Source organism: Callorhinus ursinus, unplaced genomic scaffold (assembly GCF_003265705.2).
Source record: "Callorhinus ursinus isolate GAN/ISIS: 27379988/994484 unplaced genomic scaffold, GSC_fseal_2.0 scaffold4, whole genome shotgun sequence".
Taxonomy (NCBI): Eukaryota; Metazoa; Chordata; class Mammalia; order Carnivora; family Otariidae; genus Callorhinus; species Callorhinus ursinus.
In genome coordinates this window covers 128,826,308-128,844,179 of record NW_027397066.1, presented here as the reverse complement: position 1 = coordinate 128,844,179, position 17,872 = coordinate 128,826,308, and the positions used below count along the sequence as shown (strand labels likewise).

At 39.4% G+C, this 17,872-nt stretch overlaps 2 protein-coding genes across 11 annotated transcripts in view; both read right to left on the bottom strand.

Moving 5' to 3' along the window:
- The window catches only part of MND1 (meiotic nuclear divisions 1), a 73,917-nt gene extending 73,198 nt beyond the window's left edge, over positions 1–719 (bottom strand). For 2 of the 3 annotated variants that reach the window (XM_073891227.1, XM_073891228.1), the window contains exon 1: positions 153–214. In XM_073891227.1, the coding sequence (XP_073747328.1) occupies positions 153–196 (44 nt within the window). In that variant the 5' untranslated portion in view covers positions 197–214. Of the gene's footprint in view, positions 1–152; positions 215–667 lie in introns of those variants that run through there. The other variant, XM_025874340.2, reaches the window with a different exon arrangement.
- Positions 720–4,207: 3,488 nt separating this feature from the next.
- Positions 4,208–17,872, bottom strand: part of TRIM2 (tripartite motif containing 2) — a 162,638-nt gene continuing 148,973 nt past the window's right edge. For all 8 annotated transcript variants that reach the window (XM_073892382.1, XM_025874336.2, XM_073892377.1 and 5 more), the window contains 4 exons: positions 16,706–16,874; positions 15,477–15,547; positions 11,049–11,189; positions 4,208–8,729 (listed from right to left, as the gene is read on the bottom strand). In XM_073892382.1, coding sequence (XP_073748483.1) covers positions 8,577–8,729; positions 11,049–11,189; positions 15,477–15,547; positions 16,706–16,874 — 534 coding nt within the window. In that variant the 3' untranslated portion in view covers positions 4,208–8,576. The remainder of the gene's footprint in view (positions 8,730–11,048; positions 11,190–15,476; positions 15,548–16,705; positions 16,875–17,872) is intronic.

The following is a 17,872-nucleotide window of genomic DNA, read 5'->3' as shown; positions in this document are numbered from 1 at the left end:
GGACTTAACCTATCATGGCAAGCAAGGAAAGCTAACTCAGTGCTTCCCTTAATAAAGGAACCAACTCCCTACCAACTAGCAGTCCGAAGCACAAAAGGGCATCCATTCCTGCCCTTTAGTAAAAAAGCAACGGATTTTCAAAGAAATCTTACTGGCACAAAAGACTCGCTAGGTTACTTCTGAAATCGTGAGCCATTCAGAAACGTGTTCTACAAACTACAATACATGGCACCCCTCAATTGTCATAAAACAAGAGCCATTAGGATCCAAGGCGTCGGTCCGCCTCGCTCACACCCTTCCCGCTTCTTCCTAAGAGGTTGCAGCGTTGGCGGCCGAATCCCCGGACCCTGGGGCTCTGGTTCTGAGGCGACTCGTGCTCTGACTGGTCGCTAAGTTTGTGAGACACTCGGGTCACGTCCGCGAACGCTTCTCGGGTGTGCTCCGGCGAGAGCGCGGAGTGCGGCGGCGCGGGGAGGCCCAGAGGCGTGGGGGTCGCGGGCCCCGGGGCCGCGCGCGCCCCAGCCTCCGGGATCCGGCCGCGTCCACCTGGCGGCCCCTCCCGGGGAGCCAAGCCCCCGAAGCCCGCCGGGGCCCCACAATGCCGAGGGGCCCTGTGGCCCAGACACTGGGGAGGCGCGGGACCCGGGAGCGTGGCCTCAGCTCTTACCATGACGCGAGCGGCGGGTCTTCCGGCGGCCGGGCCTGCGCGCGAGCCGAGGGGCGGGGCGAGCCTAGGCGGGTTTGATTTTGGCGCCGACAGCGCCGCGGGGCGGAGCAGCGACGAGGACGAGGTGGGAGGGGCGCCGTGGGAGGGAGGCCGACCTCCGCCCTGACGGCGCGCGGCGACCCCTGGCGGCTGTGCCGAGCGGCCGGCCCGGGAGGGGCGGGGCCTGCGGGGGGAGCCCGGAGGGCTGGGGGTTCCGTGCGACGGGTGTCTGCACGGCACCCACCTCTTTTCCGTGGTGTAGAATGTGACTCCTTTTCTCTTTTTTTTTAGAAAGTTTTGAGCCCTCACTTTAGCGCGCGTTTTCTCCGCGCTGCGGAAACCGGCCTAAGTTGGCCTTAGAAAATAGAGGCGGTTTGACCCTGGGGAAGGAAGCGCTACCCTCCATCCTTCTGGATGCGCCCAGTCTGGGGCGGACTTCCTTCTCTCTCCTAATTCTACCCCTCTTCTCTGCAGCCTCTCTCCACTGCTTTCCCAGTTTTTGAAAATCCCTTTGTATGTTTGGTTTTCTCTTAGGCTTGTTTGTTGTTTTTTAAATAAACAAAAGAATGAATTTCAAGTGAAATCTGTCGAAAACCTGCTACCTCAGGACCTGACATTAGATGGGGATTCGGGTCTAAAGCTCGGGCCCCTTAACCTAAAGGTGCTACAAAATTAACTCAGACTTGTCAATTGTTTTGAAAATTATTGTACGTGATTTTGAACCATTTTAAAGTATACTAATTTTACTGAAAGCATGAAGAGAGGCATCTAAAGTGGGAATTTGTATCTCCTATTGCTTCTTTAAGAAACGGAAGCCAAGAAGGGATATATTGATTGCGTAGAGTTCCATTAATTTAGTTTTCCCGAGAGTGCATTACAGTACGATATGATTGTACATCAGATGATTTTAAGATAGTAAATGGGTAGCCATTTAATACATGTTTTAATATGTACTAGAAAAAGCATAAGCAACACATTATATTCTAGATTTCTCATGTATTGCTCTAGATATGGATGAAATAGGCCTGTCAGAAAAAATGAAAGTGATATTTAAGAAAAATATTAAGTAATGGCCCTGGTGATACCTAGATTTGACAAAAATCATAAAGGTAACATTTGTGGGAAGGCTTGTCTTAGTCGGCTTTCAGACTGCCATACCTGTCCCTCCATCAGGAGTGGCCCTTCTTCACTTGGCTTACTCTTACCCCCCTTTAGACAGGTCGGATGTAGCCTTCAGGAGTCTTTTTCTGTGTTTCCCCACTCCCACCGCAGAGCAGAGAAGGTCCCTTCTGTGGTATGCTATAGCAATCTGCAGTTTTATAGCACCCCACGTTCATTTTAAGAACTGTTTTCTTGGACAGCTTCCTTGTACTATCAGACTCCTTTCTGTGGCAGAGGTTAAGCCAACCATTTCCATATCACCAAGACCTAGCACAGTGCCCAACACATGGTAAACACTCAGTAAATATGTATTAAATAAATATACCAGGTATTTAAGAATACTATCTCTTCGTTGACTTAGGGATAACTAGATATGGTTTTCAGATGAAAAATCAAAGGATATTTTACTTTAGTAAAATCTTAATTGTTTGTATTGAGTAGTGCTTTCTCATTTATTATTCTCACCAGTGGAATTTTGAAGTTATCTTATATACCATTCAGATGTGTTAAATTAAACAAGGAAGCCATTAGACTCTTTTGTGTGGACTAATGCTGCAGCAGCCTACATGGGCAAACCACAATTCTAAGCCTATAAATACCTCAAGGTTAGGAAATCAAAATGCTAAAGACAACCAATGACCAACAACAACAGCCGCCATCAAAGAATTTCTTTGGTTCCGTATTTTCTCTGTGTAAGTCATTCCCCTGGCTCCTGTTGGCAGAGCACTCCTATCCACTTCTGATTTGGCACCTCCTGATTAGAACTGATTTTGCTCAAACTCTTAAAATTCTTAATATGCCTCAGTTTATCTTTTAACATTTATCCTAAGACACTCCAAGTTTTGCAATATTATGGAGCAGACAGATGTAGTATATGGGTTTTTAAGAATGGTAAATACATATTTGCAGCATCTGAGAAGTACACATCCCTCCCTGTAGGCAAAGAATCTGCAGGGCCAATGACAACAGCAAAGACAACAAAAGACAATAGGGTTGGGTAGAGGATAGAATGTCATCTGCCCTTCCTGCCTCTTTGCTTAGGCAAATAAAATACAGCTTTAATTGAACTTGTCTGCTCTGGAAAGGGGTGCATCTGGCTTTATGTGAAGTGAGTCCTCAAAGGACAGTTTGAGATATGCTTAAATGTGGGGCAACTGGCTTACATCAGGAATGCCACACTCTCTGCTTCTGAAAACTTCCAAAGAGCCCAAGATGGCTATGGTGCCTGCTTGGTTAAAAGAAAAAATAAATGAAGAATAGAAGCAGGATTCAAGAATACTAATATTCAGTTACTAGTTGGCAGCGTCCTGTTTGGCCTTGTTCTCATTTCTGTTACATCTCTCCTTCCAAGACTGACTGACTCACCTCTTGTAGACTTATAATCTATTATAGATTTTTTTTAATCCTTGAAAAAACAAAACAAGAGATTTTTGTTGGATCCCTCCATTGTTCACAAAGGATACTCAGAAGATAAATTTTAGTATTCATTCCATCACAGCAAAATATAAATCACAGACTTAGTGAAAAATCAAAAAGCCTATAAATACATCAGGGAAAAAAAGCCATATGCATATACGTGAGGCTATGATTTGTTTACAATCAATGAAGGACAAGCGTTCTTTATAGAACAAAAGACCAAGTATCAATCCACACACCACTCAAGATTGAGAGCTTATCTATCTTCAAGTCTCAGAGGGAACATGCTGGCTTGTGTGTAAGTGGCATTAAGATGACAACTTTGACATTATGAATAGAGACCAATTTAAATTTTTTTTGACTTAAGAAAGATGGAAACTAACTTCTTTGAAAGGATAGGACGTAGTGATAGCCCATGATTTGTGCATCCAGCAGCAGGTTCCTCTGCAACCACCAGAGGACTGTCCGACATATTCTTTAGATGTTGTGAGTACTGCTTGAAATGCTTGGCCGTCAGCTTGATGTAATATAAAAATGTTTCTTGTAATTAATTTTAATTAAATTGTGGACCCTAAAGACAGTAGTTATAGTGCAGTCTCTTTCTAGTTCTTCACCCCCTAGAAATGGGACTGCCATGATTTCTAGAAAGTCCCTTTTGTGATTCTTGAAGCATAGTGATTTTGGTCTATCTGACTTTCTAAATATGTGTGCTAGGCATACCTGTCATGGTTTTCCAAATTCCTATCTAAGATACATCCTAAATGCTAACCAGATTATTGGTATCATAAATGACAAAAATTTTACTAATTTAACTAAACAGTTTGGTTGAGGTATTGATATCTGCCACATATTCTAGAAAATTTCTTCATTTCCCTTTACTAAAAAAGAAAACTATGTAAAATAAATAAACATTCACCCTGGAAATGGAGAAAACAAGCTTTATTATAATGATCTGATATTTTGTGCATGGTAAAGATATACACATGAATCTTGTTTCTCCTATGTTTCAAGACAGAATTAATTTAAAGTTTTATTGTAGACTAAAGCATCCAAAATACTGTGGTACATATGTAGCTACGAACATACAAACACTTTGATGCACAGCGTTCATTCTTTTCTTTAAATAGGCAGTCAGCATTTCGATTCGTAAAAGAACAAATGAGAATATATCAGTATCAACGTCAGAGAGCGCAAGACTTAGTGTTCTATACACAAAACGTATGAAACAGACCTAGAAAGATGGAATGTACAAACTTTAAAAAGAAAAAAAAAGGAAGCAAAAACCCTTAATACTCACACATAGGATTGAAAGGCAATAGAATTGAGAATGATACAAAGAATTCTATTACAAGAATACACTCTGTTGATGACAGAACATTCCCATGTCATAAAGCAAAAGCATTGAGTTTAAGGCTGTGTTGCTTTCGAAAGTTAATGGACGTGCTGTACATTCATTGGGACAACATAGCCGATTTATTAATCTATTTTAGAATATGAATAGCTTTCATACATTCTCCACAAACAGACCACACAATCACTGCCACAAAGTTCATCTTCAGAAAGTATTAAGATTAACATCATGATTTGTAGCTTACTGTCATTTAAAACAAAACAAAAAAATCATTTATTTATACCAAACAAATCTTTAATGGGCACTTAGTTTCCTTTATGGCAATACTAGATTCCTAGTTATCAAAAATATTAAAATAATTGTAAAGTTTAAAGCCCTGCAACACTGACAGAATGCAACAGTATTACGACTTTCGACTTTAAGCAAAATTAGATGATGTTTGCAGCAAATAGCTTCAATTTTTTCCTACCTGGAAAGGTCTTTTTTTTAAATTATTAAACTAAAAATACTCCTCCTTCTTCAGAAGCTGGTGAATAGGGAGGATACTATAGAGTCCAAATGTACAAAAAGGTTTTTCCCATTTGAAGTAATCTGCACAGTACCTAACATTCATTTGCTATTTCCTCTAATTCACTCAGAAGGTATTACCAAAGCATTAATGTGAATCCTTCACCAAGGACCCAGAGACACTTGCTACCGTACTGCTATTCCAGTTAACTCCAAGTGAGGACATACCCTGTATATTTAGTAGTGGAAGCAAGTGTCTTCTAGTTGCATGACCTGTAGTATTTCTTTGTCTCAAATCTAGTCAATGGGTAAATGAAAATAAGGAAACTTGGGGACTTGTTTAGTTACTGGAGACTAAAGTTTGATCAAGATACTAAGTACCTTTAAAACAATGGTGAACAGTCATAACGGCTTTTTATTCATGTGTTTCTGGACGGTCAAGTGACTACGTCCCCAGAGTCCGGCAGGGGAAGTCTGTATCAGGCAGGAATGCATTGTCACTGACCTTTACATTCGAACTGGCAATCTTTTGCCATTAAGTGCCCAGGGGACATTTGAATGGGTAATTTTTCAGTGCTACTTATCATGAATGTATGACAGGTTCTGTACACTTGACAAAGAAAAATCAAACAATAATGATAGCTCTGGGAAAAAAAGTCACTTATTTTAATATCCTTCTCAGTTTACCAGGAACCATTTTCCATAGAATGTTGACAAAATTTCATTAAAATCTTGTCTATTCGTATCTTATCAGCAGCACTTTCCCCCCCCTCAAATACACTTACTAAGAAATACAGTAAATGCTCCTAAGTATCCAAATGTGAAATGTTATCTATGCTTTAACTAACATACATGATTACATATTTTTGGGGAAAAATACAGTGTTTCTTGGAGTGCCCATAGCATGTGTTTTAGTAACAGTGGAACAGGTCTGAATCAAAGTATCTATTCTTCCATTCCAGTTTGTGCCAATATTGACAGGTTAAAAAAAAAAAATTAGCCTTGTATGCAACCTATTATTGAGCTATCCAGCCTGTTATGGTATGATGGCTGGTTAACTTCTAAATTCACAAATACAATTTCAATGTTGTGCAAAAAAACTCTTTTAAGTAAACTAGTCTTAAGACCAACAGCCTGTGAACAGAATCTAAATAGGAAGCCATTTTTACTTGTGAAAATAAACTAAAATTAATTTAACCAATTTAAAAAGTTTTCTTCTAAATAGTCTAGGAGCTATCAAGAGTCTAGCTTATCTTGAATGCAAAATGTTATTAAGTGGCAAAATGAAATTCCTCCCTAGAGTGTAAGCTCCAAGCAGGCAGGGATTTCTGTCTGATCCATTGCTGTTTCCCCAGTCCTGGGAATAGTGCCTGGCACCTAGGAAGCACTCATTAAATACAAATGTTTACATTCAAAAGACTTAGTTTGCTGATGTTAGGAAACAGTATCTTAGTTTAACATTCTAAAAATGTTATTGAATTTTATAACTCTGTCATAGTTTCAAATATTTTGAAAGCTCTACCTAACTAAAAAAAAAAGAAGAAGAAGAAGAAGAAAAGTAAACCTAAATGTAAATCTTCCTGAAAAATTTTCTTTCAGAGGTTGATTTGGGCATAATAAATTTGACAGACAACTGGAAATAGCTAGATTCTCCTTCTAAATTAAAAAAAGTCCTATATAAGAGAATGACTAAATTATAAATTAATAAGCAATAAACATCACATATCATTAGACATACGGGAAATGTTTTCTTATAGTACAGTTCTAAGGTGCTTTCAGTGAAAAAGATCCCAAAGTCATTATCAAAAATGCCAAACATGACATCCTATTTGGTAGAACTGAGTAGAAAATTAAACAGTGGAAACAGACCACATCTTATTTTACAGTATCAATGACAGATTAACAATTGACTAAATTCTTCTTCACATTTCTCCAAATGCATGTATACTTAAATTAAATGTAACTCAAGTTCAACGTTTCTTTTTCTTTCGACCTGTTTTTGTTTTGTTTTTGAAAGCACAGAAGGCCATTTTCTGACTATAAAAGTCAGCTGATATCATCATTACTGGAAAATGGTGAAAATTAAACCTGTTTTAGGGCTTACTCTACAAGGACGGCTTTAAACTGCGCAGTAAAGGAATGTGCTGGACGATGCTTCTGTCTTTCAGGGTGCTGCCTATTTCAATACACCAAATATTCAGCTATATATATATGTATATATATATATGTATGATACATTCTACCTTACCCTAATCATGTATACATAGTCCTTTAATGCCTCTACTATTCATTAGACAATGATAAATAACCATAACATGCCCTTACCTGTAATGCTCTCGAGATAACACGACTTTGGTAACACTTGCTTTCTAAGGGGAAACCATTAATCAATCACATGCCTTTGGTTGACACCATCAGTCCTCCAAAGGGCTACTTATGGCTCTCTGTCCTAGGATACTGGTGTCCTACTACATGTGCTGACATTTTGCAGGAGGTAAAGCTTTCGCTTTCAGGAAGTGGAAGAGGAGAGACACGTGAGAACATTGGCACATAAAATGTGGCTAACTTTTTCTTGATTACATTCTAGTGCATTAGTCTGGAGTTGAGGGGGCTGTTTGTTTACCAAAGGTATTTAATTAAATACCAAAGGTATTACAATAGCAATATGCTTTTCAAAGCATTGGGGATTTCAGGCTTCCCTGAAAATGGACTTTGTTTTTTGATACAAGGTGAGCAGGAGAGAAACGGTGTAAAGAACACACAAAAAGGATCTTGGATCTAACCCAGAAAGGATGGGAAATTTGCAGGGGTTTTTAAGTGCTAACCTCAAGAGGCCTGCCTAATCAGAGCTGGGAGGGTTTTGCAAGACAGTCTTATTTTTTCCCAATGTGTATGTAGTTATCGATAACCAAAAAATGTCACATGAGTAATACCTACTGTAAAAGTGAGGTTAGAAGATCCCCCGGGTCTTGTGACTGAAGTTAAATAAAGTATATAACTACAACAGATTTTTTGTTTTTGTTTTGTTTTTGGAAGCTCTGCACAAAAGCTACCATTCACAGGATTAACAAATATCTTTAAACATTCTAGCTTTTTTTTGTTTTGTTTTGTTTTGTTTTTTTAGTGTTTGTTTGATTTGCAAAATCAGTTCAACTACATAAACCCCTGTCCGATAAGCCATAGTTCACAGGTGTAAAACTTTGCAGTTTCCATAGATTCAGTAGAAGGGATTTCTTTTCTTTAAACCCTAAAAGGTGAATTACAGAAATCAGATATGCAGGTTTTAAGGAAATAGTTACATTCAGAAATAACCTTGGAAAGTTCACCAATGATTCCTTCTAGCATGAAAAGTCTAGTGTAATCTGGTCCCGCGTCGAGAAATCCATTCCAGTTTATAGTGCAAGACCTTTGTAAGGTCAGGCCAGCTGCCTGCCATTACTGTAAGTACCGGTAGACCTTGAAACAGTGGTTTCCAGAGTCTGCAACCACAACATGGCCATCTGAAGTTAGGGCCAGGCCTTGGGGGCCATAGAGTGGGTCAGCAGATGTGTTAATGTAGGACAAAAATGATCCACTTCCGTCAAAAACCTGTAAGAAATATAAAGTCAGAGTGTTCTAGGAAAAGCTATAGTAATAGGATGAAATAGGAGTTAGAAAACCCTTGATGCTAATATTTTCAATATAAAAGCATGCGTGTAAGGAGCACCTGGGGGGGGGGGCAGTCGGTTAGGCATCCAACTCTTGGTTTTGGCTCAGGTGGTGATCTCAAGGTCATGAGATCGAGCCCCACATAGGGCTCCGCGCACAGCACAGGGTCTGCTTAAGACTCTCTCTTCCTCTGCCCCTCCCTCACTCTCTAAAATAAATAAATCTTTAGAAAAAGCATGCATGTAAGCCCACAAGTTTGTTGAGATCTATCACATATCCAGGCCTTCCCTTTACTTAACCTTGCTTTTTCTCCTCTCATTCTCTATTCCCCAGAGTCACTGACAAGGAGCATGACATTGGCCAACAGATCTCACTTACATTCTTACAGTGGTCAGTTTGAGGGGAATAGCCCTCGATGGTGCCTGAAAATGAATGACCCTTGTTTCTTACTCTCAGCCTTCATTTTCCCCTCCTTATATAAAAGAGGGCTTTTATTCCCAATCATAACGGAAAAATCAGCAACTAGACCACAGAGGTATGGTTGTCAGTCATAGTATACAATGAGAAGATAAAGATCTTTTTTTTTTTTTTCAGAAAAGAAGGAATTATAAGAAGTCAGTGGTTTACTATGTACATTTGTGGGGTTTGTTTTTGTTTTATTTATTTATTTATTTATTTTTCCTTTTTTTAAATTAACATATAATGTATTATTTGTTTCAGGGGTACAGGTCTGTGATTCATCAGTCTTACACAATTCACAGCGCTCACCATAGCACATACCCTCCCCAATGTCCATCACCCAGCCACCCCATCCCTCCCACCCCCCACCACTCCAGCAACCCTCAGTTTGTTTCCTGAGATTAAGAGTCTCTGATGGTTTGTCTCCCCCTCCGGTTTTGTCTTGTTTCATTTTTCCCTCCTTTCCCCTATGATCCTCTGTCTTCTTTCTCAAATTCCTCATATCAGTGAGATCATATGATAATTGTCTTTCTCTAATTGACTTATTTCACTCAGCATAATACCCTCTAATTCCACGTAGTTGCAAAATGGCAAGATTTCATTTTTTTGATGGCTGCATAATATTCTTGATGAAGGAGCTCAGAATATTGATTTTTGACTTTGTAATATAAGCATTTAGTGCTATTAATTTCCTTCTCATGTAGAATGGTGATTACTAGGGCTGAGGAGTGGGGGAAATGGGGAGAAGTTGATCAAAGGGTATAAACTTCCAGTTAGAAACTGATTTAGTTCTGGGGAGCTGATGCATAGTGTGGTGATTATAGTTAATAAAACTGTCTTAGGTACTTGAAGTTGCTAAGGGAGTAGATCTATATGTTCTCACCACAAAAAAAGAAATGTTAACAATGTGATGGTGATGGAGGTGTTAGCTAAAGCTATGGTGGTAATCATTTTGCAATATATAATTGTATCAAATCAACACGTTGTACACCTTAAACTTACACAATACTGTATGTCAATTATACCTCAATAAAGCTGGGGGAAAAAGTCTCCCTCTCAGGATTGTCTTAGCTGCACTCCACAAACTTTGATATGCTGTATTTGCATTTTCATTCAGTCCAATATATTTTTAAATTTTCCTTGAGACTTCCCCTTTGATTCAGGTTATTCAGCAGAATAATGTTTTTAAATGCATAAAACAAAATACATGGGGTTATAAAGGTAAAAATTAAAATATAGTTATCAAAATTTTACAAAATTGCAACATAGTAATATGTGTACTTTTTTAACCAACACATTAAAGTAACAAGAAATAGTGATGGGCCTACTATTGACTATTTTTGAAGAGTGATGAGCATAAATGATAATTCAAGACCTCTCAACTATAATATGGAAATTTCTGTGATTCCTCTTGGTGACAAAGTTATAGGTATTTCTAAAACTACTGTGATTGTTGCCTATATTCATCATTAAAGAAAATGATAGTTTTTAGTTAGAAGCTAGTAGAAATAGTAATATAATATTTTGTTCAATGGACCTCTTGAATTCTATCCACACACACTTTGGGGGGTCCATGGGATGTTAAAAAATTCCCAGTTTCAGAGGGTTTCCCTCTGGTAACCTGTTTATGTTTTTTCTAACTCCACCTTCCTTAGTTCAGCACTTCTGGTGAGATTACCTGTGGTCTATGAAGAACCTAACCAAAGAAGAATGGAAAACATTCCAGTTGGGAGACAGCCAATTCTTCACTTTCAACAAATAACGATCACTCTAAACAAATACATTAGCATTTTCAGTTACCTGGATTCTGCTGTTTCCCCAGTCTGCTACAATGATGTTTCCATTTGAATCCACTGCTACACCTGTTGGAGCATTAAACTGCCCATTTCCTTCTCCATTTGAGCCAAACTTCAACATGAATTCTCCCTCCTGATTAAACACCTGTGTGAGATATTTTTAAATGGTTTTATTTTACATTGAAAACAATTGAGCCAACATTATGAGTTTTAAAAAATATGTATCCAACAGGATTTTATAACAATAAGACCTATGATTTAAGACATTCTAAAAAAAGAAAAAAATCTACAAAGTAGACCCCCATATCACTTACGGTTCCCCAATTTGCTTATATAAATTCGATTTGTGTTAAATCACTTCTTATTTCTAGCTTATATCTGGTTATTGAATACTTATATGAAAAATACTTTCATTATAAATTATAAAATATATACAAATATAGGGTAGGATGAGAAAGTGGAGCTACAATTTTCAACAATATTATTCTTTCTGCCTTTAAATAAATAGCTAAATCTCAAGGACAAGCATCGTATTTCTAACAGGATGGATGATCAAAGTTGGATCAGGACCTAGGAGCTTTTTGTTACGCCACATGCTCAGAATTTATTACCATTTTGCAAAGTCCACATGGGAAAAAGCAGGCTAGACTTCACACTTACATCAGGGGAAAGTGTGCATGTGCACGTGCATGCGCACGTGTGCGTGTGTGTGTGATGGCACACACACTGTGTGTGTGTGTGTGTGTGTGTGTGTAATGGCCTCACACAGTGAGGAATAAGAGAAGGGCTTTTTTATATATTTTTTCCAAAATACATATTTAGTTAAAATAGAGAGTTTATATGACCATAAGGCTTTGGTGGATGGCGCATACTAAGGGGAGGGGGGCTGACAGAGTGGTGGGCTAAACAGAACTCTTCAGTAAATTCTCTAATATCTGATACGGAAAAACAATGGGTTGTTGTGGTTAATTAAATATTCTTGTTAAGGGAGTGTTACTCTATTATGTATCAAATACAGATTATTGATTTGGAGAGAATTAGATTTTTAATATGTGTTTAAATATAAGACTATAGTAAGCATGATTTTATCTTGACTCAGACAATACTTAATGATTGTGAAATATCTCCAGGATATTATTTTAAGCTTCCATTATCATCTAGCCTACATGTGTAAAAATACTCATTAACAAATCAGAAAGTATTACACGCAAAGCACCATTAGAATAAGGGTTCCTACAATGTGGAACTGAGGGAGAGTTCACTCTACCCGAGGGCAGATCTAATTGTTAAATGATCTCAGGACCTTTTACAGATTCTCCTATTGCCAAGTCTGTGATCATGAAAGATGAAAATGACTCTTTTTAGTTATGTACATTGGGAAAGTGAAGCGAGACACTTCCATCTCTAAAGGCTAAACTTCCTTTAAGATGGAGAAAAGGAATCATGATTGCTTCTTGAATTAATTATGTAACTTGCAAAGTAAGCAAGCAACCTCTTTGGTTCTTTGGAAAGGATGAGACAAGAACCAGCTTTTGCTAAGATGTTATGTTTTAAAAATCTTTCCTGACTCTTTTTATCTCCTTTCACACAAAACATCCTTGTTTTAAAGACCAATGAGCGGGTGTGCTTGCTGGTGAAGACACAATCTATTATTCTCTGGTCTTTCCCTTATTAAGTCTGACCAATAATCTTTTTGTTTGTTTGCCACTGATCTCTCTCAGTAAGTATGTTTTCCTTGGCATGATCCAAATGGCTCAAGTGCTTCTGCTCTATTTTAGAATGACGGAGAATGCCAAATTTAGTCTTACTTGTTTTGCAATGAAAAGAGAATGCATGCTGAAGGTAGCTAAGGAACTAGACCATTTGTTAGCCCTGACCTACAGGCACATTGACCAACAGAGAAGTGACTGGAATCCAGAACCACTGCTAACTGCCAAGTGTTACGTGGGAAACAAAAGCCCAACTAGTCCATCAAAGCTATAAGGCAACAGCTATCAAAAAGAAAAAACAAAATAGACTTGTTTTCTGAAGTAAGAGGAAAACTGAATTTGAATTGCTAAAATAATCTACCTCTACTGTACTGAAATTTTTTGGAAGAGTTTTCAGAATCTTAGGAATTATAAATTTCCTCATAGTTTCTATTTTTCCCACCTAAAACATCATTTAATGGCTTATAAATTATTCAGATGAAAACATTTTAAGAGGCAGATACATGGGCCGAAATCATTTTTACAGCTTTGATTTTTACAACAAGTTTTTACAGCAAGTTTTTTGTAACTCTGATAATCCTTTCCTGATTTCAAAATTCCTCTCACCTCAAATACCACCTCCACTTGGAAGTCTTCCCTGATAGTCACAGAAATCTGCTCTTTGTTTTCTTCTGGATACTTACAGAACTTTGTATGTACCTATTTTTAAAAAATAGTTTATTGCTATCTGCCTTGCATTTTGATTACTTACATAGGTTTTATTTCCTTCTACATTGTCAGCCAGGGCTGGGAAATAGGAGTCCTCCCACATACCAATGCCAGTTGATTCATAGAGGTTGCCTTGAGCACTGGGACGGGATGGCTCTGAGGCCACAGTTGGGCTTAGTAGAAAAGAGCAACTTGATTAATAGGGCTGTCTCCCGGCGGGGGTGGGCTGCATCTGTGCCAGGCGTTTGCCGGCCTTTGCTGATCTACGCGGGTTATCTTCTGGTTAAATGCCCCCGAGTTAAATGATTCCTCTATAAAGGGAGCGAAGGCTAGAAGTGTGGTAACAGCCTGTTGTTCCTCTCTAGTTATTCTCCTCACACAAGACTGTCACAACCCCCAGGGAGGACAGTCTAGAACCCAGGCCCTCCTGCCCCTTTGAGGATCCCCCCCTCCCCGCCACTGCTCTCCCCACGGTCCTCTTCCTTTTGCCAGGACAGGTCCTGTGGAGAGAGAGACGCTGAGGGTGGTGGGCGGAGTGGGGGCAGAGCTCTATCACTATGGCAGCGGCTCGGGAAGCAGCCTGAGAAGTAAGCAGTGGTGGGCGTTCTTCTGCTCCTCCCGCCCCATCACCATAGCCCGCACTGCTCTAGTCTTTGCACAGGGACTAGGTGCCCACTAAAAAAGGCTCCAAACCTTTCCAGTTACCCAGATTAAAGATGCCTTCGGGGGCAAACTGGGGAAATGAAGCGGTGAAGGACTCCACCGAGAGAGTACCTTCAGTTGCTGAAATCCTATCCCTACGGAGCTATTCCAGTTATCAACCAGAACAAACTATTTTTCACTTTGGTTGCCCAGTGGTTGTCTCTAACCACTGAAGTGCAAACTTCAGTCACTGGCGTATACCACCTCTGCTGTTTCCTTCTTATCCTTCCTTTAAAAATGCCTCACTTTAGGGGCGCCTGGGTGGCTCAGTTGTTAAGCGTCTGCCTTCGGCTCAGGTCATGATCCCAGGGTCCTGGGATCGAGTCCTGCATAGGGCTCCCTGCTCAGCGGGAAGCCTGCTTTTCCCGCTGCTCCTCCCCCCTGCTTGTGCTCTCTCTCTTGCTCTCTGACAAATAAAATCAATAAATAAAATCTAAGAAAAAAAAGTCTCACTTTAAACAATTTAATTTACTTACAAGGAAAACTTTCTATCACTTCTCTAAGTACAAACCAGTACCGCTTGATGTAAACAGAAGGTAACCCTAAAAATAAACATATGACTCCCAAAACAAAAATGTCTGCCAGTGCAGTGCCCGTGACCACCTGGCACGCACCACACCTTGTGGTCTAGAATGTTACGGAACATTTCCTCATTTCAGTAAAATGAGAAATTTGTTTTGATTCACTTTTATATATCCTGGTTGGCTCATAATAAAAGTCAAATCTTTCTCCCCCCGCGCCCCGTCCCCCACCACAACTAGTAAGAAGGATGTACCGCACTGTTCCGGGGAGGGGAATGGGCATTGTATTCCAGGGAACACGCAGTGTGTGAGGGCATTCTAAGAAGTATGAAACAGCTGTAGGAATGTATACTAGGGCTATTCCCCCCTCAAAAATCTGTGGTTGTAGCAGAGTTCTAATATCTAATTTTGTTTGAAATTTTGTTTGATGATGCAGATAATTGAAAAAGTGATCTTGTTTTAACTTATTGAATAGCCACAAATATGAAGCTTCAGAAAGTTCTGCCTAAGTTCAAGCGACTGCTTTTTCAAATTTCATTTTTAAGTCATCTCCATTTACACCCGTTTCAAATTAAGAAACTCATCAACCATCCTATTCTGTTCAATTTTCTGACTCTTCAAAGTCTGCGTGTCCAAATTCAAACCTGCATCTCAGGGAGCAGCAAAGTCTACTCTTTGAAGTTAATTCCTTTAGTTCCTGTGCTTATACGTCAATATTATATTATTTTCTCTCCGACTGATTTCCCAATAAAAACAGTTAAAAGATAACAATAATCGATGTGTTGATAGTACCTTGACAGAATGATTATGGAAATCCGTAACAATAATCTCATTATTGCTATTTACAGCTGCAAAATGGGGACCTGCAATAAAGGTGAAAAAAATATGTGACGACACGTCCAATAAAAATGATTACAGCAACACGGCAGTGACCAAATTTGACCTATTGGATATTTAAGAAAGAACAAAGAATGACAGGCTCCATTCTTGAAAGATCATTCAGCCAAAACTCTGGCTCGAGATCACCTGGGTGCTCTATCCTTCTACTCCTGGGACTGTCTATCTGCCTTCCTTTAAAGCAAGCTGAGAGGGCCAGCAGCCCTGATGAAGTGGAATGAGCGGTAAGCACCTGAATTCATTCTCTACGCCACCATCTGAAAGTCACATCTGCCAGCTTCCCTGAGGACACCTTAATCCTTTCAAGACCCTCACGTCCCCCCTGAGGAAAGATGTGGTGATTCTCAGTCCTAGAAAAAAGACTCCAATATGTAATATTTTTTAAAAGGTCGAGAAGAAACCCATCCTCGGTAATTTGGGGTGACATTCAGAAGCTGGCAGCACAGGTGTAGAACTGTCACAGTTCTTAAGAGTTTCTTAAGTTTCAGTCACAGTTCTTAAGTTTCTTAATTCTTAACACAGACAAGGCACAAAAAAAGATGATGCAAATTGTTGTCAAATGCCAAAAGCATCCTTTCAAAAAGAAAATGTAAGAAACGGCTTTCAGCCTCTTCTTGCAGATGTGAAAAACTAAGAAGCTTGTGCTTGCAAAGGGGGTACACCAGAAAGAGAGGTAACAGAACTGCCCTTCCTGAATATTCTAAAGTCCTGCTCTCTTATCATCACCTAGGAAGGTGAAAAAAGATTCCCATTCAGAAGCTCTTTAGACAAAGCTACAGCTGGGGAGAACTAGGAGGTACTCCACTGTTCCTCAACCATTTTTAATTAAAAAAATATTTTATCTTAAAATTTGTGTTTTACTTAACATTAATATTCAAAGATTAGACTTCTGAGTTGTACACTGCGGTCAATGAAAACCACGCATGGACTGCAGTTCGACTTACTGCGGGTGGAGTCATTGAGAAGCATCCCACCATGCTTTCGCTTAGATTTCATCCCCAGCATCTTTCCCAAAGCCAGCAAACACACTGGGGATTGAGGCATCTTCCACATGCTCCAACATCATGCAAACGTGAGCAGAAGAAGCATAAAAAAGGGGGTTTACATATTACCATCAAGTGTACCTGCAAACTGCCTGTCCCCATTTCCTCGGCTACCAAACCTGGTGACTATCTTCCCGTTTGGCTGGAAAATAAACACGCAGCATGCTTTGTTGTCCACCACAATGATGTGCCCGTTGCGGTCCACAGAGACTCCTTTGGGCCCCATCAACTTTCCTGATCCAATTTTTGTCTGTTAGAAACAAGTACAGAGAATGAGGCTTAAAACACTACAGAACATGAAGACAAGACACCGGTTTTAGTACACATGTACCTGAATGTTCAAACGGGTGCGCAACTACTCATAGGTCACCACAATCTTCTGTTTTTACCACATCCGTTAACTGCTACTAAGATGTATGTGAAATCCTTACTTTTATTTAAGAGGGTCACCACCAAAAATGTTCTTGAATCCCCTTAACTGAGGTCACAGTCCCCTTGTAAAGATGCAATGTGACCTAGCAAAAGACCACGGGATCAGGAGGGCGGAGACAGTTCTACACCTGTCGCGTGCTTCAGACACGCCTAGAATGGCACAAATGCATTTGGTTCCCTCAAGCTTTGGATTCCTTATATATTAAAAAATGTAAAAAAAAAAAAAAAGACCAGTAACTTCCAATGGCATTTTTGGAAATACATACTAAGTAAAACAATGTCAATACAGTGTTTAGTGTGGACTATAGCCCATATCAAGCAGTTGTTAAAGGGAAGTAATCATTGTCACTATTGTGGATCATAATTAATAGCAAAATTGCCAAGCATCTCCCTTTGGACTTCACCAGTGCTAAGTTCCATGAAGGCAGGAATCATGTCTGTTTTATCCATGACTGTGTACTCGGAGCCTAGCGTACTTCTTGGTGCCCAACAGGGACTCAATAAATATTTGCTGAATATATTGATTTGAAAAGTCTAGCATTATTTAGGGTAATCATGATAATTGAATAGTTCCAGTTTTCAGTATTTTAAGATGGGAGAAAAACATTCGATTTCTATCAAACGCATACCATATGCATTGTAAGTCTTACTCATTTTTCTGAATAGACATATAAACGCCTGCTTGCTAGGAGATGCATGTCGTGTATCCTTACTTTTATAGCTCCATTATAAAGAAGTACTTTACTCATTCACCCATTTATTTACTAAGGTTACAAACACTAATGGAGCACCACCTCTGTGGCTAATGATTCTAGG